Source organism: Gavia stellata, chromosome 6, assembly GCF_030936135.1.
Source record: "Gavia stellata isolate bGavSte3 chromosome 6, bGavSte3.hap2, whole genome shotgun sequence".
Taxonomy (NCBI): domain Eukaryota; kingdom Metazoa; phylum Chordata; class Aves; order Gaviiformes; family Gaviidae; genus Gavia; species Gavia stellata.
In genome coordinates, this window is record NC_082599.1 from 10,353,288 (window position 1) to 10,378,435 (window position 25,148).

General features: G+C 37.5%; 1 protein-coding gene across 1 annotated transcript in view; it reads left to right on the forward strand.

The window, feature by feature from the left end:
• The window catches only part of UBE3C (ubiquitin protein ligase E3C), an 82,244-nt gene extending 58,087 nt beyond the window's left edge, over positions 1 to 24,157 (forward strand). The window contains exons 19-23 of the mRNA XM_059818614.1: positions 4,689 to 4,901; positions 15,591 to 15,779; positions 15,877 to 15,943; positions 16,823 to 16,953; positions 22,472 to 24,157. Of these exons, the coding sequence (XP_059674597.1) occupies positions 4,689 to 4,901; positions 15,591 to 15,779; positions 15,877 to 15,943; positions 16,823 to 16,953; positions 22,472 to 22,642 (771 nt within the window). The 3' untranslated portion in view covers positions 22,643 to 24,157. The remainder of the gene's footprint in view (positions 1 to 4,688; positions 4,902 to 15,590; positions 15,780 to 15,876; positions 15,944 to 16,822; positions 16,954 to 22,471) is intronic.
• Positions 24,158 to 25,148: the final 991 nt, after the last annotated feature.

Sequence of the window (25,148 nt, forward strand, 5' to 3'; positions counted from 1 at the left end):
GCCTTAACCATGCCTTCCCTCCTCCCCCATCACAGGTGTTTGATGAATGCATTCACTATATTTGTCTATGTCCAGTATCTGAACATAGTATTTTTCGCTTTAGGTGACCAAGTTGTGATCTATGTTGCTGAATTGAGTAAAGGGTTTTGTAGCTAGTCCATGTTGCAATCAATTATAGTTGAACTAGACAGTATTTAGATGCCTTATTGTATTTGTAAGTAGCTAATATTATTTAAAAGAGAAACAATAGATTTCAGACTGTGTGCTTTGTGTGTGAAGTCAAAACCTATTAACCACAGTAGACTTCCTGTTATTTTGTTCAGTTTTAATCTTCCGGTGTTCTACAGGCATTCACAGAGGGGAGGGGAGGTGTATGAAGTTTCTTTCACTGAATACTACTTCTTCTGTAGTGAAATCTTACTTTCAGCCTTTTAACCAGAAAGAACAACTTCTAACCATTTATTTAAAAAAAAAAAAAAAAAAACCCAAACCAAAAAAACCCCAAACAAAATAGCAAGGCATCTTGAGCTAATGGGAAAATATGGGGGGGGGGGAAGAGTACAAAAACTCATTTGTCACTGAAAAATAGGTGGGGCTTTTCTGTTTCAGAAGCTTCTAAATTATTTTAATGGTTATCTAAAGGTGTCATAACTTTGCCTAAAGAGCATCCTGAACCTACAGGAGTTTGCAATAGTGCTGGGAAATCCAGATGGCCCTTTCAGCAGACATAACCTTTTAGCTACTGGAGCCCTAGGAGCACTACGCTGCTTGTGTGATTGCCCTTGATGTAGACATCCCTCTCTGCTTCAGACTAGCCTCTTGCCCCAAGCTTGTATCTGCCAATGGCACTTCTGTGAAAGTGGAATGGTAATACTCCCAGCCTTTTGGGGAGGGAGAGGTATGTAGGTTCTGTTAAACCATGTCTGTGTGTCATTCCCCCTCCTGCCCCACACCCCCCCCCCCCCCCCAACATTAGAAACTAGAAGTCTAATGTCGTATTTGAACACCAGTTGCTCCTTTCATAACTTCCTATCTGGATCTTGTCCTGTATGTAGTCAGTTTCAGTTTATGGGACTGCAGGATAGAGACAATAAATCAAGTAAAAAGCTTCTTAGATAGGAAAATTGGGAACGTGAACTCTTAGAACGGCACCAGTCCCATAGATGACAACTGTAAGAGTTAAACTTTCCAACGGGTGAGAGTATTTGAAGTTTGAGAAGAGATTAGTTTTAAAATATATATATTGGTTAAGTTTGCTGGCTGATCTCTTGAAGCAGTGTATGATTAGGAATTTCTGACTTAGAGTCAAACAGAAGTCACCTCCCTCCAAGAGCAAGCCACTTTCTTCTGTCGGCATTGTTGCTTGTTAGCTGTTGGAGGAAAAAAGAGGACTGCTTCTGGAGGGAGAGTGTGACCTTATATTGTGTTAAAGTACCTATGTGAGTATATTCTAATGGTGCAGCTTCATATTGCAGCTAAGTCAGTCTGACAGCTGGTTACCTCTGTAAGAGGTCGTCATCATTTCCCTGCCTGTCACTGATGCTGGGCTCCTGCCTCCTTTATGTTGTTGTTGTAGAAGGCCAATTCAGAGAGTTGAACAGGCAGAAAACTAAGCTTAAAATCAGTTAACTTACAGCTCCCCAAGACAATTCACTAAAGGCAAAGTGGGAAGGAACGAGTCTCCCCTTTAGGCCATTAGATTAACTGCAGTAAGGAAAATACCCATCAAGGTGGACTTCCATGGGCAACTGGCTGCTGTAAGGTTGTGCTGGTATTGAAACAAATGGTCTTGCTGTTCCTACCCAGTTTCGGCCATAGCTGTGAGCTGAATCTGATTCTGATTTGACAGAAAGCTCACCTTCAAACAATCCCTTCCCCCAAAAAACACCCCAAAGAAATCATCTGCAAAGAAACCCAGTTGAATCAGCAGGCTGATTTGTTTCATCCCTCTGGCAGGTATCTTTTGGCAGCAACAGGTAGTTTGATCAGTTTATGCTGAGAAATGGGGAAATTAGATTGAAACTTAAAGTTTATTCAGTCATATTCAATGGTACTGAGCATTTCTCAGCATCTCTGCACAGTGCTGGGGCTGTAATGCTATGATTCACCTCTTTGAAAAAACCCTCGGAGTTCATCATGATTTTATTTACCAGAGTTTTAGTGCATTTTTTATTAAACTTTATTAGGATAACTTGACTTTCAAACTAATCAAAACACTACTGTTTGCCTTGTTTCCAAAAATACTTTGTTATTAATATTGCAATCACTTGGCTAAGAGAAGAAGTAGTAGTTAAAGTTATTCTCAAGTTGCTCAATTTAGTTTATTTGAAAATGCTTTATATAGTTTTTAGATGAAGTTATAAATGTTCACTTTGGAACTACCTGAAGATTAATAGTGATGCATTTGAAATGCATTATTTTTTTATTGATTCTTAATGTAGTAAATTACTGAAGTTATTTGGCAGCAAACAGAAATAGTCAGTGATGTTGTTCACATTTATTTTCCTGATAGCGTCACAATTTGCATTAATTGCATTGCAGCTGCACTCACTTATATTAAAAAGCTTCTACTATAATTAATCCTTTTTATTTCAAATAATTTTGGCACAATTTCTAGCAATAAACATTCATAAAAGACAGACACTTGAAAAATAACATACAAGTTTTTTCAATATACCTATTGCTGTTTTTTCCTGACAAGGAATTATTGATAGGCTTCTAGGTTCAAGTGTTGCAAGTGGCTAAGACTTAAGACCGGTTTGAAAAATGCTAAGTGGATTATTTTGCATAAAAAATAGACAGGTTTTGAATTTGTGTAATTAACCTGTGTTTAGAAAATACCTTGATTTATGTCTACATTTGTATTTCAGTTGCATACATTATGGAAATTTAATTTATAATCCATTTAGCTGATGTGATCATAGTTTTTAGTGCTATCATTTATTAGTCCTTGTATATTAAATGCTCTAAAGGCTTAAACCTGCCTTGTGTAAAAAATTACACCTCTACATTTACATTTTATGAGTCATAGATGGAATTCCATTTTAAATTCAGGTAGCTTTGATATATTTAAGGAATTACAATGGCTTTATTGTTACTAATGCAGGAACAGCAAACACTGACCTTATACATTGCAAATTAATGATTTATCCCTCTAGTTTGCTTTTAAAGTCAACTGTACAAATGAGGATTTCGACTTCTACACCTTGAATAAATCATATAGCTCTAAATATAATGCACCCTTTGGCTTTGAACTCGTTATTCTCAATTCTTTCTGCAAGGTCTAACTCAAGTCGTAGAAATGTTCTTTCAAAAGTTTAAGGAATTGTGTATATTTTTCTTAACGTCTTTGTTGGAATATCATTGAGTGATTACAGCTACATTGATTCTTCTTTTTTCCTTTTTTTGCTCATTGTGCTTCCTTTTCTAAGTTTGCAGCAGATTATGGAGGAATTAAGTAATGCCAAAACACTGTTCTTGAAGAGTAAAAAGAGAACAAACGTTGTTATGTTGATGATGCCTTAATATCACAGCCTGGCAGTGATATTAATGATACTGTAAAGATTTGGTTGTCATTGTTAGAGATGTTGATGTGGCAAACAAATTAGACAATGGGAAAGGCTATGCACAGACAGCATGTTTCAGGGATGTTTTTTTAAAGGCAATGGTCTTTTATTTTTCCTTTATTCATGTAGGCTTTCTCTAAATTATGTCATACTTTCTCTTTCTAGCTTTGAAATTTCCATCTCTCTTTATTTTGAGAGCTACCATAAGTACTTTTTTCTTCCAATCAACAAGAAGTTGTTATTGTATGAAAAATATGCAAAGTTGCTTTGTGTTACATTGAAATGTGATCATACAGTAGGTCAAACAAGAGTGGTATTGCTGGAGTTTTGTGCATATTTGAAAATTCTTGAGGAAGCTCTCCGTTTACAGTAAAAATACATTTTTCATGAGTGCTGCATATTCGGGTCAGGCTTATTTTTGGTTCAGTAATCTTTTGACAGGTGTAACAATGTCAGGCATAGGAAGGATTGGATATATGATACAGTCATAACTGGTAAGCTCTCAGCTTGGAAATTAGGATGGTTTGATGATGCCATTAAGTAGTAGAATTCACAAAAAATATGCAGTGATGAATCTGTATAATATGCAAGAGAAATAGTTTATTTGGTTTAGGTTAAAGTGTACTGGTTTTACATAGGTATTTTTAAGGGGTGGACTATTTTACATGTAGCAGTTGATAGGAATGGAAAAACATTGCTTGTGACGATGCTAATGGAGGTAGAGATGCTAACTTTGGAAGACATTCTTGATGCAGTTGCATTGTTCTTTACCAAACTTTGCTTTTCTTGCCAATCTATGCAACTGATACACTTCTGTTTGTTATCATACTTTGGACAAGAAGATTAATGACAGTTAAGGAGTGACCTTACCTTTTAAAACACCACATAATTAATTTGTAAAATTTAGGAGCTCGGTATTTCACAAAAATACTCAAATTTCAAACTTCGGATGACTATTTTTAAATTCATGCAATATCTGGGCTGTTGCCATACCAGAAGATCCTATTCAGGGACCAAATTAAGAAGGAATTACCAAAAAGTTCAGGAATAGGCAACAGCCTTCAGAATTCCTGCATGCACAACAATAAAATCTAATGTGCTTTTAATTGCTTTGTTTTTCAGGCTCTTTATGAAAATATGCTGGTGGAGCTGCCATTTGCTAGTTTTTTCCTCTCAAAATTACTGGGGACAAGTGCTGATGTTGACATTCATCACTTAGCTTCATTAGATCCAGAAATGTACAAAAATTTGCTTTTTCTCAAGAGCTATGAAGGGGATGTGGAAGAACTTGGACTAAACTTCACTGTGGTAAATAATGACCTTGGGGAAGCACAGGTAAGAACGTCTTTTGCTTTTTTTTTTTCTTTTATGTATGACTGATGAATCATTACTACCCTTACTAATTCATTTTTTAATTTAAAAGTGATAGGAAACAACTGTTAAAGGTGCTGTGTGTTGTGAGGCATTGGGATTCTGACTCAATATTTGGAGTAGACAATAACTAATCTTGTACTTAAAAAAATAACTTTTGATGATGACTTCAAGGTCTGTTCTTTTAAGTAGTAAGCTATAGTGATTATTTTCTAACAGTCATACATGAAAAGTTCTGTTGCCCGAGACGATAATTTCTTGAACAAAATATTTTATGTTGTTTCTTTGATTGCGCTTCAAATAATTGCAAAAGTTAGATGATATGTAAACTATGGAAGTACTGCCTGGCTTTGGAATCATAGATAGATATCAGAATGGTTTTAAATAATAATGACCCTTTATTGTGAGATAAGTGTTGTCTCCTTTAGCTGTAATTTTCAAAGTAGAGTGCCTGAAGTTAGACCTTAATTTTACTTTTTTAAATCTGCCCCCCCCCCCCCCTTTTTTTTTTGAGGCGTTGAGACACCAGGTGAGTCAGAGGGGAGAAATGGGTGTTCAGTGCTTCTAAAAAGCAGTTAGTAAGGGCCAGTTAATTAGGTCCTTAAGTGTGAGATTTTAACGCAATTGTACTATATAATTTGATTATGGCTTTTATTTGCTCTGTTGCCAGTACTGAAGATCACTTACGCTCATAGTAGAAAATCAATGTCACTAGACCTTGCAAAGTGTGCCTTTATGTGCTAATGCAGTTAACCTCCTTAGTTAAAGTCTTCCGTCATGCTTCCTCTTTCATTTTTGAGGATTTAAAATTGTGTACTACTTATGGCCTACTTATACTTGATTATGGTATTTCATTAATAATTGGATCAAAAAAGTAGACCTGACCACATTGTGACATGCAGCAGCATCCCAATTCAGCCTTGTTTCTTGTGGAAGAAACTGAGACTATAAAAGGGGGTAAGCAGTTCTCTTGGGTTTGCCTGTTGTTCAGGGAAGCGTGGGACTATGCACATCTCACAGAATCAGCAGCAGCACCACTGAGATGCAGCAGCTAGTCCTGGAAATCGGTAGGTTGAGTTCTCTGCTGCTGCTTAAATCATAGCAAGTTTGGTGTCCAAGACTTCTGCTTTAACAGCATCAGGCTCAGACTTTATCTTTACTTTTCTGTCATCCATTTCCTGTCATTTTGGAAGGTCCTAAAACCTGGATTGCATTACAATTTTAAAATAGTATCGTGAGATTTGGGGTTCCTGAATCATACTGAAGGGGAGAGTCAACAATTGCCTAATACAAGTAATGTTTCATATAAAACACATGCCATATGTAATTTTTTTCCCGTGGGTTACACTCCCTATATGAAAACCTCTGACCTGCACTGTCTTTAGAAAAACACTCAAAAACTTGAAATAAAGGCGTGTGATACAGATGTGTCAGAAAGCATGTTATTAGAATGCCTACTCTATTGTACAATATTGTACAGTAGAGCACCTGCTCTGTTGTAGCATGTGCTGTTAAGGGACGGATACTGAACTGAGTTCTGTAGTATCCCTGTAATTGGTTACTAGCTTGCAAAACACACAAGGTGACAGTTTCCAATATAACCTAGGATTTTCTGAGGGGAATAACAAAGTCTGTTGTTTGTATTCTAAAGCCTTTTCTTTAAATGTGCTTAAAGTAATAGTTTTGTTGATCGCAGCTAACAGAAATGCAGTTTAGTTTCTATTTAAAAACGAAAAGTAGCTAATATTTTCTGGAGAGCTTGTGGTTTGCATACTTGATGCATCTACTCTGTACGTCCTCAAAAATTAGCCACACAAGTTAGAACCTACTTCAGCAAGTAAGGTAGAAGGCTATAGAAAAGAGAAATAGCTCAGAAATAACATACAAGGAGATCCAAGTTAAGAGATGTTGCCAGCTCTACCTACTGCAACAAAAACTTGTAAAAAGTGCATTCTTGCCAAGAAGCCTAATTTGTTCATTAAAATTCTCTAAACGCTTGGCTAGTAGTATCAAGACTTTTGATTTTTGATTGTTTGGCATAACTTTAAAAGGAAGATTAAATAGAATAGTGAAATGTAAGTTAAATTAAATATTCCGATGCTGTATTGCTATGTTTATACTTGGAGAGAGAACACTACACCTGTGAAGTATTAACCATCTTTTAATGAGACTGCGTGTTAGTGTAGTTCAGCAGAACTAACTGGTTCTTGTCACTGTCTTCTGTGTTTTAATGCAACAAGTTACTTTTTATACTTCATTTCATTACCTTAATAAACTTCATATGGATAAATACATTTTGTCTGGTATTTGACTTGTGTAACCATTGCATACTAATTAATTGTGTCAAGGTAAGGCTAATTCACTTTGGGAAAAGAGCTTAATTTGCACTCCTTTTGTTGAATGTAGAATGTACATTACCTCTAGTTTTCAGCTAAACAACCACTTTAGTGTCTAATAAATTAGCGGCCAATAAATGCATCATAAATCTATCATTGTAAATAGCTATCCTCATGACAGTGTCCATCCAGCAATTGTGGCACAAAAGCATTATCTGCAATGAAAGACACATTCAAAAGGGGATCTATTGCCTCTGTCAGTAGTAGAAGGTAGAAATTCTATTATCAGCATATTGATTCCAATCCTGTAATGTGCTTTTAGATCGCATTAAACTATTGTCAAAGTGCATTCACCAGAAGTTGAAAAAGGTACTTAATAATTTGCACATTAGACCTGCTAATTAGGGGAGCTATGCCATCAACCTTATCTTCCAACCCCAAATAGCTTTAGCTTTTGATAAAGAACTATCTAATGCGGTGATACCAGCCTAGACTTCAGCTGTTGGGTCTGCTGCATAAAATGGCGGCCAGTAAAAGTCTCGAAAGAATGTCAGCCTATAGTTACAGGTGCCTTCAAGTAACTGTGTATATTGATTTTATTTTTCCTTTTATCTTGTAGGTTAGATGGTGATAAAATGGTTATAACATGCTTATAATGAGTGTAAGGTTAACAAATGCAAGAAAGAGACCTCCTCTTTTCAGACGTCCTCCCCACCCCCCCTGCCCACCCCTCAATGAGGGGGGTGAGTTTTGTGGCTGCCCAAGGGAAGAGAGGAAGACTCAAATATGTATTCCTCTTCCTTCAGAAATGTTAGATTCTCTACTCCAGTGAGTCTTCTCAAACACTGATTCTTGAGAGTACATGCATCAGAACAGTTGAGTATGAGAAGACTCCATAATCAGAAGACTCCATAAATAAAGCGTAGCAGCACAAAACCACAGAAAAGCACTATAATAATATGGCAGCAGTTTCTATGAAATCCATAGTATAGAAGTTGGTGTCGGGACACCTTCTTTGGCTTTTTAAAACAGATATGAATGCCATTGCTATTACTGAAAATATGTTGACTCACTAAAGGAGAGTTTTTTGCCTTTGAATTTCCCTGAGAGAAAATTTTGAGGCCTTAAAAATAATTCTGAAAGTTTCTTTCTTGGCAACTTCTTTACTAGGATAAAGTGGCTTAGATGAATGATTTTGAGGTTTTTCAGAAGCAAAATATTTAAGTTGAGGCTGATCCTTCTCAGGCAGATTTATAACACTTAGGGCAAATGCATTCTTAGGCATTCAAATGCAGTCTCCTACCTGGAACTCCTGCCTGAACATCTGAAATGCAGATGACAGGGGAAGAAAGCAAGCCTTTATCTACTTGTTTTCAGAATGGGGAAGAACTTCAGGGGCAATGTGAACAACAGTGATCAGAGTCTAAGAGAAAAGATAAAATATTTTAATCTGTCCTCAAAATAAGTTTGCAAGAGTTCTTGACTATCTGTAAGAGTGCTTTTTGAAGTTGCCCTGGAGATATGTCTTACATCTTCATACACAAAAAAAGAATAGCTAGATGACAGGTCCCTTATTCTTTCCTAAAATATTTCCTACTTTACCCTCTAAATATTGCCTTTTTCTCCATTATCCTGGGAAGCAGCTGCTACCACCAGATCTGTGTGAGCAGCAGCCAGCATTAAGTTAGTCTACCAACAGAAACTTGCCATTGTCTGCCCATAATCACATTACAAAGCAACTTTGTGTGACAGATTATTATCAATAAGCCAGAAGATAATATTTGTCAAGCAGAATTCAGGGGATTTGTTATTCACTGTTTTCCTGATTTTTTTTTTTGTGTGTATTTATTTCATTATTATGCTCATGTTCAAAATAGTAGCTATAGTAACTGAAAATTATGGTCTGAACTGTTCACTTGAACTGCAACCATACATAAAATAGAGATTTACTTTACTTTTTTTTTTGCAAACTGTGGTGGTTTTCTTAAATAAGATTATAAATGTTACTTGATTGCATTTTTTTAGTATGCACTTGCCAAAACATATGATTGAATTTATAGCCAAGAAAACCATAAGTGCATGCAATTGTAGTTCCTTCAGTCAGAGGCCTAATGCAATACTTCTGTCCACATTGCTAAAAAATGCAAAGCACCTTTTCTTGCAGATTTTTAAAAATATGGGACTTTTATATCCCATTTGGTATTTCCCCTTCATTTTGAAGATATACTTTGTGAGTATGGTATCAAACTCAGTTATCTATGGTATTGGCTGAATGATCTGAATACTTATCTAAATAATATGTATGATTTGATTGCTTTTAAAATACGTGATTTTGATAGAGAACCAAGTTAAAATGTTTTGGTTTTTTTTTAAACTTACATCTACAATAGAAAATAACGTGATGACAGAAGTCTGCACGTTTTGAGAAGTTTTCTATTCTTGCCCATCCTGTGTAACTATCTTCCACCATCTAGTGGTGGAAATTGGATAGATAAAAGCAAAAATGCAAACTGATAAATCTTTTTAGGTTTTATAAATTGTGGTGTGGCCTTTTTGAAAAGGAACTCTTCAACAATCATTCCTGACACTTAGAATTAAGAGGGAATTCTATAATAGTCCCTTTAAAACGCCATGAAAACAACAGATGAGTAGAAAGTGAACTGCATCTACACTTACTATAGTTTTACTGCCAACCCAAGTGTTACCATTTTGTGTCTTCTGTTTTACATCCTTCTTAGCCTTTATTGCATAATATATTTATTATTCCTTCTACATTAGCCCCTTCATTTCAGACTGTGATGATACTTTGACAAAACTGTGGTAGAATTAATCTCAGATTGACAAACTCTGAAAATGGATAGTTAGATCACTGGAAAACCCCACGAAATTTGGTTAACTGAATGCTGTAATCTTACTTGTGGCAGTGCAGCGTTGAGGGGAGGAAGGGGAGCTACGGAAGTGTTGCATCAGAAATCAAGGTTTGCTTCTTAAAAATATAAAAATAAAAGCAAAAATAGGATTTTTTTTTAAAATAGTTTTTCCTGTTTTCTAAAAACAGTGGTCAGAAAAAGTACAACAGCTTCCTCCCCGCGCGCCCCCCCCCCCCCCCCCCGATTTGCAGGAAGAACATTATAGGGGGAGAGAATAGCTTTTATTAGACAAAGAATATAGCTTTCCCGGCATCCTTAGACCACTGTTATTATTAGACAATACTACTATAATGCAAACGTAAGCATAAATAAATCTGTGTTCTGATCTCTATTTGCTGACCTGCAGGGAAGGTTAGACATTTTACTTCGCCTAGTGCTGGGATGAATCTTAAAACACAGCAGTTTTCTAAGACACCCAGCCAGTAGTTCCCTTTTGCTATTTTAGGAAGGAAATCAGTTCAAGCATCTTTTTGTGTAAATAGTGAGCTCACAGAAATTATTGTTTGCAGATGGAATAATAACTATTAGTTTATTGTTGGTGTCCATATTCTTAAGAGAAAGTCGGTTTGGTGGGTGATACAATTATGCTTTAATATGGCCAAATCCAGTGTGTCTGTACTTCAAATTGTATTTAGTGAAGTACTGACAAAAAAACAGGTAATGATGCAGTTCTGCAAAACAAATAGAGAAGATTTGTAAGTGGGCAGATGACAACACTACTAACACTTTGCTGTCTCAACAATGATCTGTTCATGTAGAACATCATTGGTAGCTCTGATCCTGTAACACTAAAGAGGACAGGAATTCAAATGATAAGTAAGAGAAAGCTTTCTGATCTTGTGAGGCTTTGTAAAAGGGTATTTTTATAGGAGGAAATTAAAGGAACTTGACTTATTTTAGTTCAGCGAAGAAGTCTCTGGGAAGATTAATGAAGTTGCTGCCCATAAGTAATACATCATGGGTATAACTGAAGAGGAAGGTAGAGAGCTGGTTAAGCTATAGGGCAATATTCAACTAAGAACAATGGGTATGAACAAACTTTACCCATTGAACTCAAAGTGGAAATTAGAATGTTTCTAATCGTTAGATGAATCCAATTATTGACTAACTTTCCAGTGACAGTAGTAAAACTACTATAGTGGGATGAAACACAGTAGATTTCTAGACCACATTGTTCTCTGCGCTAGAAGAGGAGAAAGCGTAGCAGCGCAGGGGCCCCTTCTCATCACATGTTTCCACTGCGATGTGGAACATGTCCCAGACTTCTATTAATACTCCTCGTGGATTTTACCAGTAAAAATACCCTTGCCCTCAGGCCAATCAGTGGCACCAGATACTGGCCTGTACCCCCTAGACTGGCCAGCTGCATCACATGCCAGGCTCCTCACAGGGTTGATCCCAGAGAAGGCTATCCTGCCTCTTGTGTCCGTGATTCTTGTTGAAGGGGTCTTGCTCAGAAGGGAAATGACAGAATTCTCAATTCTTGGCCAAGTGAGGAGGGGGGTCAGCAAAACCACTACGATGGACTTCCAGAGGGCAGACTTCAGCCTGTTCAGGACACTGCTTGAGAGGGTCCCTTGGGAGACAGTCCTGAAGGGCAAAGGGGTCCAGGAAGGCTGGACATTCTTCAAGAAGGAAATCTTAAAGGTGCAGGAGCAGGCAGTCCCCATGTGCCGTAAGAAGAGCCGTCGGTGAGGATGACCGGCCTGGCTGAACAAGGAGCTTTTGCTGGGACTCAGGGAAAAAAAGGAGAGTTTATCACCTTTGGAAGAAGGGGCAGGCAACTGAAGAAGAATACAAGGACCTCGTTAGGTCATGCAGAGAGGGAATTAGGAAGGCAAAAGCCCAGCTAGAGCTCAGTCTGGCCATGGTTGTAAGAGATAACAAAAAATGCTTCTATAAATACATTAACAACAAGAAGAGAGCCAAGGAGAATCTCCATCCTTTACTGGATGCGGGGGGGAACGTCGGCACAAAGGATGAGGAAAAGGCTGAGGTACTTAATGCCTTCTTTGCCTCAGTCTTTAACAGCCACACCAGGTATCCTCAGGGTATTCAACTCCCTGAGCTGGAAGACAAGGATGGAGAGCAAAACAAACTCCCTGTGATCCAGGAGGAAGCAGTTAACAACCTGCTATGCCACCTGGACACTCACAAGTCTATGGGGCCTGATGGCATCCACCCAAGGGTGCCGAGGGAGCTGGTGGAGGAGCTTGCCAAGCCACTCTCCATTATTTATCAACAGTCCTGGTTAACAGGGGAGGTCCCAGACGACTGGAGGCTTGCCAACGTGACGCCCATCTACAAGAAGGGTCGGAAGGAGGATCCGGGGAACTACAGGCCTGTCAGCCTGACCTCGGTGCCGGGGAAGATTATGGAGCAGATGATTTTGAGTGCCATCATGCGGTACATACAGGACAACCAGGTGATCAGGCCCAGTCAGCATGGGTTCATGAAAGGCAGGTCCTGCTTGACAAACCTGACGTCCTTCTATGACCAGGTGACCTGTCCAGTGGATGAGGGAAAGGCTGTAGATGTTGTCTACCTGGACTTTAGTAAAGCCTTCGACACTGTCTCCCACAGTATTCTCCTGGAGAAGCTGGCGAATCATGGCTCAGACAGGTGCACTCTTCGCTGGGTATAAAACTGGCTGGACGGCCAAGCCCAGAGAGTTGTAGTGAATGGGGTGAAATCCAGTTGGCGGCCGGTCACAAGTGGAGTCCCCCAGGGCTCAGTTTTGGGACCGGTCTTGTTTAATATATTTATTGATGATCTGAATGAGGGGATTGAGTGCTCCCTAAGCAAGTTTTCAGATGACACCAAGTTGGGTGGGAGTGTTGATCTGCTCGAGGGTAGGAAGGCTCTGCAGAGGGATCTGGACAGGCTGGATCGATGGGCTGAGGCCACTTGTATGCGGTTCAACAAGGCCAAGTGCCGGGTCCTGCACTTGGGTCACAACAACCCCATGCAACGCTACAGGCTTGGGGACGAGTGGCTGGAAAGCTGCCCAGCAGAAAAGGACCTGGGGGTGTTGGTTGACAGCCGGCTGAAGATGAGCCAGCAGTGTGCCCAGGTGGCCAAGAAGGCCAACGGCATCCTGGCCTGTATCAGAAATAGTGTGGCCAGCAGGAGTAGGGAGGTGACCGTGCCCCTGTACTCGGTGCTCGTGAGGCCACAACTCGAATCCTGTGTTCAGTTTTGGGCCCCTCACTCCAAGAAGGACATTGAGGTGCTGGAGCGTGTCCAGAGAAGGGCGACGAAGCTGGTGAGGGGTCTGGAACACAAGTCTTATGAGAAGCGGCTGAGGGAGCTGGGGTTGTTCAGTCTGGAGGAGAGGAGGCTGAGGGGAGACCTTATTGCTCTCTACAATTACCTGAAAGGGGGTTGCAGACTGGTGGGTGTTGGTCTCTTCTCCCAAGTGAATAGCGACAGGACAAGAGGAAACGGCCTCAAGCTGCGCCAGGGGAGGTTCAGGCTGGATATTAGGAAAAATTCTTTACTGAGAGAGTGGTGAAGCACTGGAACAGGCTGCCCAGGGAGGTGGTGGAGTCACCCTCACTGGAGGTGTTCAAGGAACGTGTGGACGAGGCATTGTGTGACGTGGTTTAATGGGCATGGTGGTGTTAGTTGATGGTTGGACTTGATGATCTTACAGGTCTTTTCCAACCTTAGTGATTCTGTGTGAACAGACTAATGCGTGCAGGGTGTGAAACAGAGTCAGCTAAACTGACACCTTCATTTTACCTAATTCTTCAGGGAGTAGGACTTAAATATAGTCAGTACTACCTACACCCAGAGACGGTGGGGTATTGATGAGGTATTTTACTGTAGGTGTAATAAAATCAAGAAGCTTGCAGCTGAAGGATTAAAGTGGGAAGTAAGACACATTTTTAACACCTATTGTAATTCAGGTTGTTCTACCTTATCAAGGAAAGTGGTAAATACTCCATCACATGGAGTCTTTACACCAGGACTGCCTGTCTCAGTAAAAAATGTGCTTTAACTCATCTATGGATTTATTGAGTTGAATACAGGAAACTCTAGACAGAATCCTCTGGCCCCTGTTATCTGGGAGGTCAGATTCTCAGATCTTAATGTTCTCTTCTGGCCTTAAAAACCTATGAATCAAGTAAAAATCTGAATGTTCAAAAGCAGTGCAAATTTTTAATCTTAGCACTTTGCATTTTGCTTAGTACTGGAACAGCTCATGTTATTAGGTAGCATGTTACAAAAAAAGTTATTCATGTGTTTAATTCTGTGTGCTCTAAAGATGTGATCATTACCACAGACTGAAATGCATAGTTATCTAAAAAAAACCCTAAAAAATTGCTGACTCCAGGGTGTAGAAAACCAAACTTTTTTCTGAAGGCTTCAGAAGGTGACTGTATCTCAGCTTTTCAGGTTTTTTTATCCTCTTCTTAGTACTCAAATAACCCCTTCAGATTTGGCTACTACTCACAAAATTACCGTCTCGTAGTAAAGAGTAGAATATGTAAAGGTCAGTAGTGTTTTAATAACAACTACTGTTGATCCTGGTTTGTATCTTAATGCAATTACAGTATCTTTGGTTTGGGTTTTTTTTAATTAAAAGTTCTTCCATGTTGAGGTGTCTCGGTGCACTTGAAGGACAAAAGCTTCTCAGTAGAAAAACAAGGTTTAGGCTTGATTTTTTTTTTTTAAGTTTTATTTTTTGTTTGGCTGGTTTTTATTTTTGTTGAAGTACTGAACGTGTATGACTTCGATTCTCAACAGTAGGAATTGTGAATGCTCATCATCCTGTAAATTAGGCTTGTATCAGAATCTTAATTTTGACTCAGCGGACATTGATTTTACCATAATGTGATGCTGCAGAATTCACGATCACTGAACAGTTAGGGAAGAGCCTAGACAGTCAAGTACAGCTTTCCTAATTCAACTGGAAGGAGAGTGCTGTGTGCGAGATCTGTGCTTATACAGGCTACTCTCTTTTCTAGGGCACTTATTAGCATCAGTGAAGCTAGGGACAAACTTGCTGAGAAGAAGATTTTCACCTCAGTTTCTGTCTGACTCACAGTGATGAATTTAGTATCACACACTGTCTCCTATAGAAGAGCTCTGACTTTGCCGAATCTGCTTTCTGGTAATAAACTGTGGGGCTATGCAGTCAGCTGCATTAGCAGAATTAGGTCTAGGTCTAAAAACTGGATGCCATAGAATGTGCTCTTATGAGTAAACAGAAAAAAACCCTACCTTTATAACTTGTCATCATCTTTTGAGGTGAATATTCTTGAGTATATTCTAGTAAACTTCAAATATATACATCACTTAATAGAATGTTTTGTAATTCAATTTTATGGTTACAGCACACAATTAAAGTTTACCAAGATGATGAAAATTGTTGTTTATAGGTGGTTGAGCTGAAGCCAGGTGGAAAAGACATTCCTGTTACCAGTGCTAACCGAATTGCATACATCCATCTGGTGGCGGACTACAGGTTAAACAAACAAATTCGACAGCATTGCCTTGCTTTCCGTCAGGGACTGGCCAATGTTGTGAATCTTGAATGGCTTCGAATGTTTGATCAACAGGAAATACAGGTACTTCTGCTTAAAGCTGCAGAGAACAATTGCTTTAAACAGAAATAAATACTAATTTTTACCTGTAATGTAATTGTCTAACTTTCTTCACTATTAGGTTCTGATTTCTGGTGCCCAGGTTCCTATTAGTTTGGAAGACCTTAAATCTTTCACAAACTATTCAGGTAAGTATATTTTACTTAAATAAATAAATAAAGTATTATGACTGACTCAGGAATAAATAAACTTGCTTTTTATCCTAGCTTTTAAAAAAATGTTGTAGGGTCATTCTTGTTAACTTTGGCCAAACTCTCTAGACAGGCCTGAATTTCAGAAGATTGGGTAAAATTACAACCTAATTTTATAAATGCTGGGAAATACAGGTACGCAGTTTATTTTATTTGTACACTTAAACACAAGTCTATAGCCAGATAATTAGAGGACATGTAATTCCTTTTCTAAATGGATGTTAGTCGATGTTGTGTCTGGTTGCCCTGAAACTAAGTCTAAAAACTGCTTTGGGATGGTTGTTTCTACCACTGCATTCAGATGCTTACCATTTCTCAGACAGCCTCAAGACAGAGCTTGTATTTTTCCTTTGTGAGAAATGCAAGGTATCTTCATTTTTCCCTGCATTTATTATGAATGTAATCAAAAAGTAGCTACTGTATCATCAGCTCCCATCTGAGCTTACCTCAGGGTAAGTTGATTCATTAAATAACGTCCTGAGTCTTGCAGATTTTGCAAACTCTTGGAATAAAAGGCAGTAATCCAAAGTTACTAGGTAAATGGTAAATTAAATAAAATTAATTTGAAATAAACAAATAGGATTCAATGAAGAAAACTGCAGTTAAGAAGCTGAGGGAGATAGCAGTCACAGGTAAGCAACGAATGAGAAACTCAAAATGCAGTGATCAAAGATCTGTAGATACTGGCCGTCAGCAGTGTAAGGCTGTTGGTTTTTATATATTCTCCAAGCTTTTCAAGATTGATGATAGGTTTTCTGAAGAATTTATTTCTTCCATAAAACTATTTACCTATAAATAATTTAAATCTCATTATAGGTGGCTACACAGCAGACCATCCTGTAATTAAAATATTCTGGAGAGTTGTAGAAAGCTTCACTGATGAAGAGAAACGCAAACTACTCAAGTTTGTAACAAGCTGCTCTCGACCACCTCTTCTGGGGTTTAAGGTATATGTCTTCCTGACTTCCTGGCAAGTTTCTGTAAATACTACAGATTATAATACAAGCTTTTCTTGTCTGTAGGCATTTAAAATTTGAGAAGAGTATTCCTCTGTGACTACAGAAACAGCTTCAGTGTTTGCACTTGCATGTCTAATGAGTATAGTTTTAAAATATTTCACTATTGTTTTCTATTTTAACTGCAAAATTTGATAAGCCTAAAAACGTATCGGTTAGAGTGCGTACTCTTTGTCATGGAAGATCCTTGCTGCCATTTCATGTTAATGTACAGAAGCAGTATTGCTACCGGTTTTAAGGAACAGGTTGGGTTAAGAATAATGTCATTTAAATCATGCAAAAGAGGATTTAGGATATAAAAGCAGCTATTAGATTTGAACCTCTTAATACATCTCCTGCTTCAAATGGTTAATTTGTGTTTCCTTCTTAATTACTATTTATCTGCTTATAGGGTCACAGCTCATTACCCTTTGTATCTAAATATTTTGCTGCTATCTCTAGATTGCTATTTGCAGTGAAGCTTAAGTATGAAGAAAACTTTTGTCTACAGCTTATAAAACTAAAGAGAGGCCGAGGCAAGTTGAAGGCATTTTGAGACTAAATTCTGGGGATATTCTACCCATGAGTTTCAGCTGGGCTCCAAAATTCTGGCTAAGAACCGGCCGTGGACTTAATTTCCTCTAAAATGTGGGAACAGTCCATGTTTTTCTGTAAGAAAGTAAAAGAATAAATTGCTTCATAGCAAACACCGTCACCTTTAGTATGGTGGTCAACAGCATGTTTACTGTTGTACTATTTAGTAAAATTAATACAAAGGTGGGCTTATATGGAACAAATACAGGCATTGCATCCTTACAAGTAGGAATAAGATTTGTTGCTAAAGAAAATTTGAGCACATATACTTAGTAAATTTTCACATTTTAAGGTACTCTGATACAATATTTGATTAGCAGTGGATAGTAACTAATTTCCTACATTTATTAGGTAAAATAGATAGATGAACCCATAAGAAATGAATGCAGGTATTGTGTAAGTCCTGAAGGTTTATTAGCTGTTTTGTAAAATAAGTGGTGTTGAGTGAACATTTTCTTATTATAGAAATACTTCAGGGACAGATACTGACATTTGATATAGGAACAAGGAATTCAGATGTACATAATAGTCTGGAAGGTGGTAACAACATACTTGTAATTTTGCAGGTTTTTTTCTTGAATCATCCTGTGAAAGTTCATTCTGGTGTGGGTGTTTTGGGGGTTTTGTTTGGGTTTTTTAATCAGCATTTTAAAAAATACTTGAAAGGCAAATGCTAGAAGAATTTCTTCTCAGCTCTAGGAATTGGGCCCTTTCCTGTGATCTGTCCTGGGGGTGACACATGATAAAGGTATCAGAAGTAAAAAATGAAACAAAAAACCCCACCTTCCTCTTCTACACACACAACTTAGATGTTTGTAGTACTTAACACTGTTTTTCTTTTATTGAATTAAACCAAATTAATTCTAGAATTTTCAAACTTCTGATGATTTACTTTTTTCATAAATACAGTTTTCCTCTGGAAAACAAACAAGAAGACACTCCAGTGTTGAAATCACTGTGGTCTCAGTCACAGACCTCTGACACTTGAGTAATTTAAAATATATAAAAGCATATGTGGGGTCTTATACAGCAGTATGTGGATCAGTTGCTAGGTGTGGTGAAGAATAGTCCCAGTAGCTTTAACAGCTTTTTTTGTTGTTTTTTTGAGGCTGCAGAACGATTTTGAAGTGGAAGAGTTGTTTCTAGTGCCACATTCTGCAGGGAAGCGTGACCGTTTGCCCTTGACTTCCATCTCTCCCCTTGTGCTGCAACTTCACATTCTCTTCCCTCTTCAATACTTTTCTTTATTTTCCTATTTCTTTATAAGCTGATACGGGTATGCAGCACTGCCATTGCAGTGTGCTATCATTTAAACCTCCCTTTGGTACAATGATTCTGTAAACCCCTGTGCAGTCTCACCCTCTGCATAATCCCTTCAGCTGCTGTAGCAAGTGCTGTGTGGTGCTGTTACAATGTGGACAGGCAACGTATCCTCCAACTTCAATATCTGTAATCTACAGCTCAGCTACACTTCTTCTATAGGCACCTAGGAGAGGAATGAGCACTTTCAGTTGGTAATTTGTATGACTGTTCTACATGTCTACTTCAGGATGAAATTAATGTCTTAGATTCCACAAAAAATACTGGCTAGATCCCTTTAACAGTAAAGAGAGCCTGGGGTGACTACATTTGGATATGGAGACAGTGGAGATAGGATTCATGTGATTAAATAGCTATCTAGGGTATTCATTGATTGAGTTGTGTGATTGATTGTTTAAAAGCCTGCAAGCATTTCTCTTAAACTCTCCCAGTCTGTGTGAATATCACTGTACAGTACTCTAGCAACAAAGAGGATTTTATAGGACAGTGGGAAGAGCAATGAGAAAACTGTGGGATGAGACCAAGATAGGACAGTGCACATCAGTCATGTAATGAAGGGAGAATTGGGAAACAATTGTGTGGAAACAAAGTAAAGAGAAGTCTCCATTTGTTATAGTCTTCCTTAATTACAAGGGGAGAGGAGGAAATGCTGATGTAGCTACCCGCCTTGAGGTAGCCATCGTGACATTTGAAGAGATGGAGGAAGTGTATCAAAAATCCAAAAATATTAAGGCTGATAGTGACACATTAGAAACAGGATGTAGCAAAGCCGAATGTGGAAAGCTGAAGTTTGTGTGTGTTCTTAGGCCACAAGCTGACTTTAACATGCTTGGCTAGGAAAACAATGGAAGTAAAATAGTCATCAAATTTTCAGCAAGATAGCAATATGTTAAAAGATTAATTCACTGTACAATGGACTTGCGAGCTCAGCCACATGCAACAGTCTTGGCAACAGAAAGCAGCGTGAAAAAGCATTACTGCTGTTTTGCTGGGCAGCACCGAGCGGGAGTTAGGTTAGTACTTGCATGGTGCTTGTAGTAGTATCTTGTTAACATGGATTTACCAACAAACCAGAGGTTTGCCAGGAAATGTTTGCCAGAAAAGGAAGTGGGTAACTGGTATTGTCATCAGTAGTAATGTTTCGGTAGCTTATGACTCTGTTGTTTAGAGCTTTGAAGGTGAAGAGCGCAAAGCTGCAGGAGTGCTGAATACTACTAGCCAAATAAGTGTCCGATTGTATTTGTTGATGGTAGACATTAACACAAGCTATCTTCAAAATTTGTTTACAGTTTTAATATGTATACTATATTTTTCTGAGAGGAACGCAATTTCTGGGTCTTAGTCTGAAATCTTCTGTATGCTTTATATTGTGGAACCTTCACATTTTCTGAAAGTTCGTGCATGTTAATTTTAAGATAAGGAAATGTCTTGACCTTTATAGCTTATAGATAGCACAGTCTAGCTTTGCATCATTTAAAAATTTTAAACTTGCACTGCCAGATTCAGACTCAGAATAACATTTACTAAAGCTAATTAAAGTTTAATAACTTTAATAAATGTGATTGTTACAGACAAAAAAAAAATCATTAAAGCGTGGCTGAAAATTGTTAAGCTCCAATCAGGTCACATAATAAATTGATGATACTTCTTACTTCCCAACTATTGCAGTTTCCCGATGTACAGTATTTAATTATGCAACAAATGGTGCCCTTGGCATGACATTTCAATTTAGAACTTCATTTTTCCATTTTAGAGCTAAAGTAGGGGAATTCAATTAGCATTTTGAAAGGAACACTAAAAATGCAGCATTTTAGCCATGAAATACTTTCAAGGCCTCCATTTGAACAATAATTTAGCTTAGAATCTCATTGACCTTTTGCCTTTGGAGCTGGGATTTTTTTTCCAGTTTCTAAAATCAGAGCTGTTTTACCTCAGGCAAGCATTTGATGATAAAATGAATACTTTCTTGACAGTAAAAGCAGTGCTTTAGAGGTAACAAATAAATATATTTTTCACTATACTCTTTCTCAGAAGGAAAAAACCCGGATATTATTAAAACAATTAAATATTACATACAAAATGTCTTAACTATTGATATGAGGAAAAGACAACAGAAGAATAATCAGGGTTCGACAACTTTGCATCGTTACAGACTCACTAAGCACATCAGTATCATCCCAATAACAGCTGAGTGACTTTGAGAAGAAACACCGAGTATAATTGCCTTAAATAAAGTTAGATCTTTATTTGGAGAATAGAAAGTACCTCTTGATTCAGAGTTCCAGCCCATGGTAGCATAAATACTTGCTTAATCTTACGCACGAACAGATCTACTGAAGTCATTAGTACTGTTTTTGTCTTGAAATTCATAAATTGTAGGCTTCCTGAAAGATTAGTTTAGACAGAAATTCCTTTAGGGCAAGAAATGCCTTTAGCATTGTATCAGACAATTGATTTTAACAAAGAAAATATAATTGTATATTGTGGTGAGTAGAAGGAAAATGATGGCTTGATACTCATCCACTTGAATTTATTTTATATATCTGGGGTATGCTAACAAACTGAAGCTCTAGAAGGAAAACACTGAAAGGGTATGTTTGATCATAGTTTGTTTATTTGTTTGGGATTTTATTTTTTTTGTATGTCACAGAAAGACATTGATGTAGTACTATAACTTAATCAAATTTTTTCTTAGGTCTGGTCACTCATTCATCCTTTTTCTCCTCAGAGCATCACTTTAACATGACAAGTAAATGCCTGTGTAGAATTTGTGCATAAAATTGGAATACTTTTAAACTCTAACGGAAGAATGTTGTAACTGACATAGCACATTACTTCATTAGCTAGAGCAAAATTGCCTTTGTTGGGATTTTTGTGCGTACAGAAACAACGTCTTCATGCCTGGAAAGAAAAAAACAGAAAGAATAATTCTCAGAAAAAGCTGTGTCATTATACAATGACAAATATTGTATGTCATTCAAACACGACAGAACATCCTTTTCCATTTACTTCCGTTACTGCAAGTGGTCTCTTGTTCCCTGTGTTCAGCATGTATTTCACTGTCAGAAAACTTCAGTGTAGCAGGAACCCATCACTTCCCTGTTCCTGCAGAATAAAGAGCATCCATAGGCATTTGGGAGGCTTTGTAAGGAGAGTCTAAAGTTGTGAATCCCAGTTGTTTCTCCCAAATAGAACAAAAAATCTCCTGCATGCTGCTTTATTACTTTTTCCATTTTGTGTTTTACTGTTCCTGTGGCATCATAAATTTGCAGAATAGAGTGTATGAACAATAACAAATTATTATTTTTTCCTTAGAACCAAATAAATTGCTTTTGTGTTTTGCAAATTAATGGATCTTGGTGGGGACAAGGTAGAGGGAGGCACTGCACAATTCAAGAGTGCTTTTGGGGCCACCAAAAATAAAAGAAAATGCCATTTGAGTATGTCATTGTGACAGGTTTTAATCTAATGATTTACTTCCTAGAAATCTGTGCCAGCTGGGGTAGGTTTTGGCTTGTATATATTTTTGATATGTTTTTTCTGTTGCATTTTTCAGGAGTTATATCCTGCATTTTGCATTCACAATGGAGGATCTGATTTAGACAGGCTACCTACTGCCAGTACCTGCATGAACTTGCTGAAGCTTCCTGAGTTTTATGACGAAAATCTTATGCGAAGCAAGCTTCTTTATGCCATTGAATGTGCTGCTGGATTTGAATTAAGCTGAGTAACACTGATGCTTATTTGGATGATCTGCAGAGGAACTAACCAGTGCCTACTCTATAAGTAGCACCTGTACCCAAGCAGTTTTAAGGGAATTCTGTCTAGATTTCTGCAGCTCTTGTGTCTTATCAAATGCCCTCAAATAGGTTTCATTTTTAAACACGATTTCTTAGTTAGCTTTCATTAATTAATATTACATTGGCACTGCTTTATGATTCAGAACAATGAATGCCGTGTGCAGTGTGGCTGTTTTTTCTGTTTATGCGAAGAAAGAGCACATTTAAAGAACAGTGACATCTCAGTGAAATTAACCAAAGATGAAGCTTTGGCTTTGTGCTGTTCAAACATAAATAATTTCACAAACTGGCAATAAAATTGTGTACCGTGCAGCGCATTGGGATGAGACAGGGCTAACATCCTGTAATTAATCTTGTAGATGGAAGTGAAGCAGATGTTTGCAGATATCCCAGAACTGAGAGGATGAAAATGCTCATTACTGATAACCTAACATCTTTACTTACATTGTAGAATTGTTTACAAATCACAGTTGTTGCAGAACTGATTTTGTTTTATACTACCTTCCCTCAAGATGGTAGGCACTGAGATAAAATGTTTATAATATTCCATTTGTGCTTTGTGAAATACGTTGGAGAAATCAGATTCGCATTATTTTAAGTTCAACCTTTGGCTGCGTCATTATCACTTGAACACTGTCGAGAATGGATGTGACTATCCATGTTTTCTCTGTTCTGTTTCTGTCTTTTGTGCCTGTACAGTTTTTTTTTTAAATTGTATCAGACTCCTGTTGCATACACAGTACATAGAAAAGTCATCACTTTGGAAAAATATACATGTAACAACTATTAAAATTATTTGAACCAAAGTTATCAGGCTTTATCTTTTATATTTGAAGCCTGTGGTGTTCACATTCCTTTTCCCTAACATTTCTTTCCATCTTAAATACCCTATCTGTGCCGTAGACACTAGTCAAATTCTTTTTTTTTTTTTTTTGTTGTGATTAAACAGCTTTTATGTCCATCTGCCTGCAGTATTTCTGCTAAGAAAAGTAGGTGGGAATATGCTGTTTAATATAATTTGATATCTGGGAAAAAATTTGCTTTCATATGGAAGGAACTGATCCTTTAGTAGTAGGCACATCGTTGGGTATTCGTATGCAAACTGCAGTCAGTTTAAAAAAGGAATTATAATTTAAACTGTAAGATTCATAAGTGCATCCCTCTGAACTTTAGTTTTATATTTTAAATCATCAAAATTTACAATCAAACTTGTATTCATCTCTTATGCAAAAAAATATTTTGCTGTTACTGGAAACTCTGTTGGGTTTAGTATTTAATAAGCAGTAACCAGCAATATCCTTTTAAATGTGGGGAAACAGTGATTTTAAGATGTTTACTAGTAACCATATAAAAATGTATAATTTCTTAATTTGGGTAATAAATGAAGTGTTAAAATACTATTTGTAGTCTTGATGTACAGAAATAAAAGGATTGGTTTTCTTTTTGGTTTTGCTTTAGGCTTTTTATTTATGTTAAATGTTACATACCCCACCTAGTCTTTATCCCAAAATTCTTTTCTTGTATATTTTTCTACATAAATTATGGAACTTGTAAAGAAGTTGAAAAAGACATCAGTAATAGTGGAACTGCCTCCTCCTAATCGCAAAACCTGAACAATTCTTTTAGATAGCATTATTTATTTTAGAACCTAATGCTTTAAATATTTTGAAATTATTTTTTAATTCCATTATTTTGCTACATTGGGTAGTGGCGTATCTGTATTTTGTAAAATTAAATTTAAATTTTCTATTAAATACTCGTATTTTGAAGATTGTGTTGGAGTCATGCCAAGTAATCATGACTGGTAATGTACGCTATCTGCTTTTGTAAAAGGAGACAGTGCACACTATTCCTGTCTGTTACCATGAATGCAAGTTCAGCAGAGAGGGTAGGCTGGGGGGAAGTGTGAGTTGCAGATAGGTGTAGTCATGTAATTGCAAGAATCACACAGCTGCAGAAAACTTCAGTAGAGAATTTTGAGTTTGCTGAAAATACTCTTGACTTTTTATTTCTTCAGTATGTAGTACTCGGTGATCTTGTTTTGTATATTCTGTACATTAAGTATGAAATTTTGACAAACTCAAGTCAGTGGGATCGTAGCCTAGATGTCATTCTGCAGGTAGTCAGCTGAAAATCTGTGCTGCAACAGCTTACACCACTTTCAGTATCCAGACTGGAATAAGAAGAGGGTAGGGCTTTCCTTTGGCAACAGGTGCTTTCAGTTCTGTCAACTGTTTTCATACAGTCAGGATGAAGCACGAGTCCCTGCTTTTTAATGATCTGTTGCTGGATATTTTAAGGAACAGGAGATAAAGGTATGAGAAATAATATAGTCATAGTTAGTCATGTCCTGAGGAGCTAGGTGGTCTAAATGATCTCTCGTAGCTCTTACGTAGCAAGAATTGTTTATAGATGAAAATAGCTTTTCTGTTT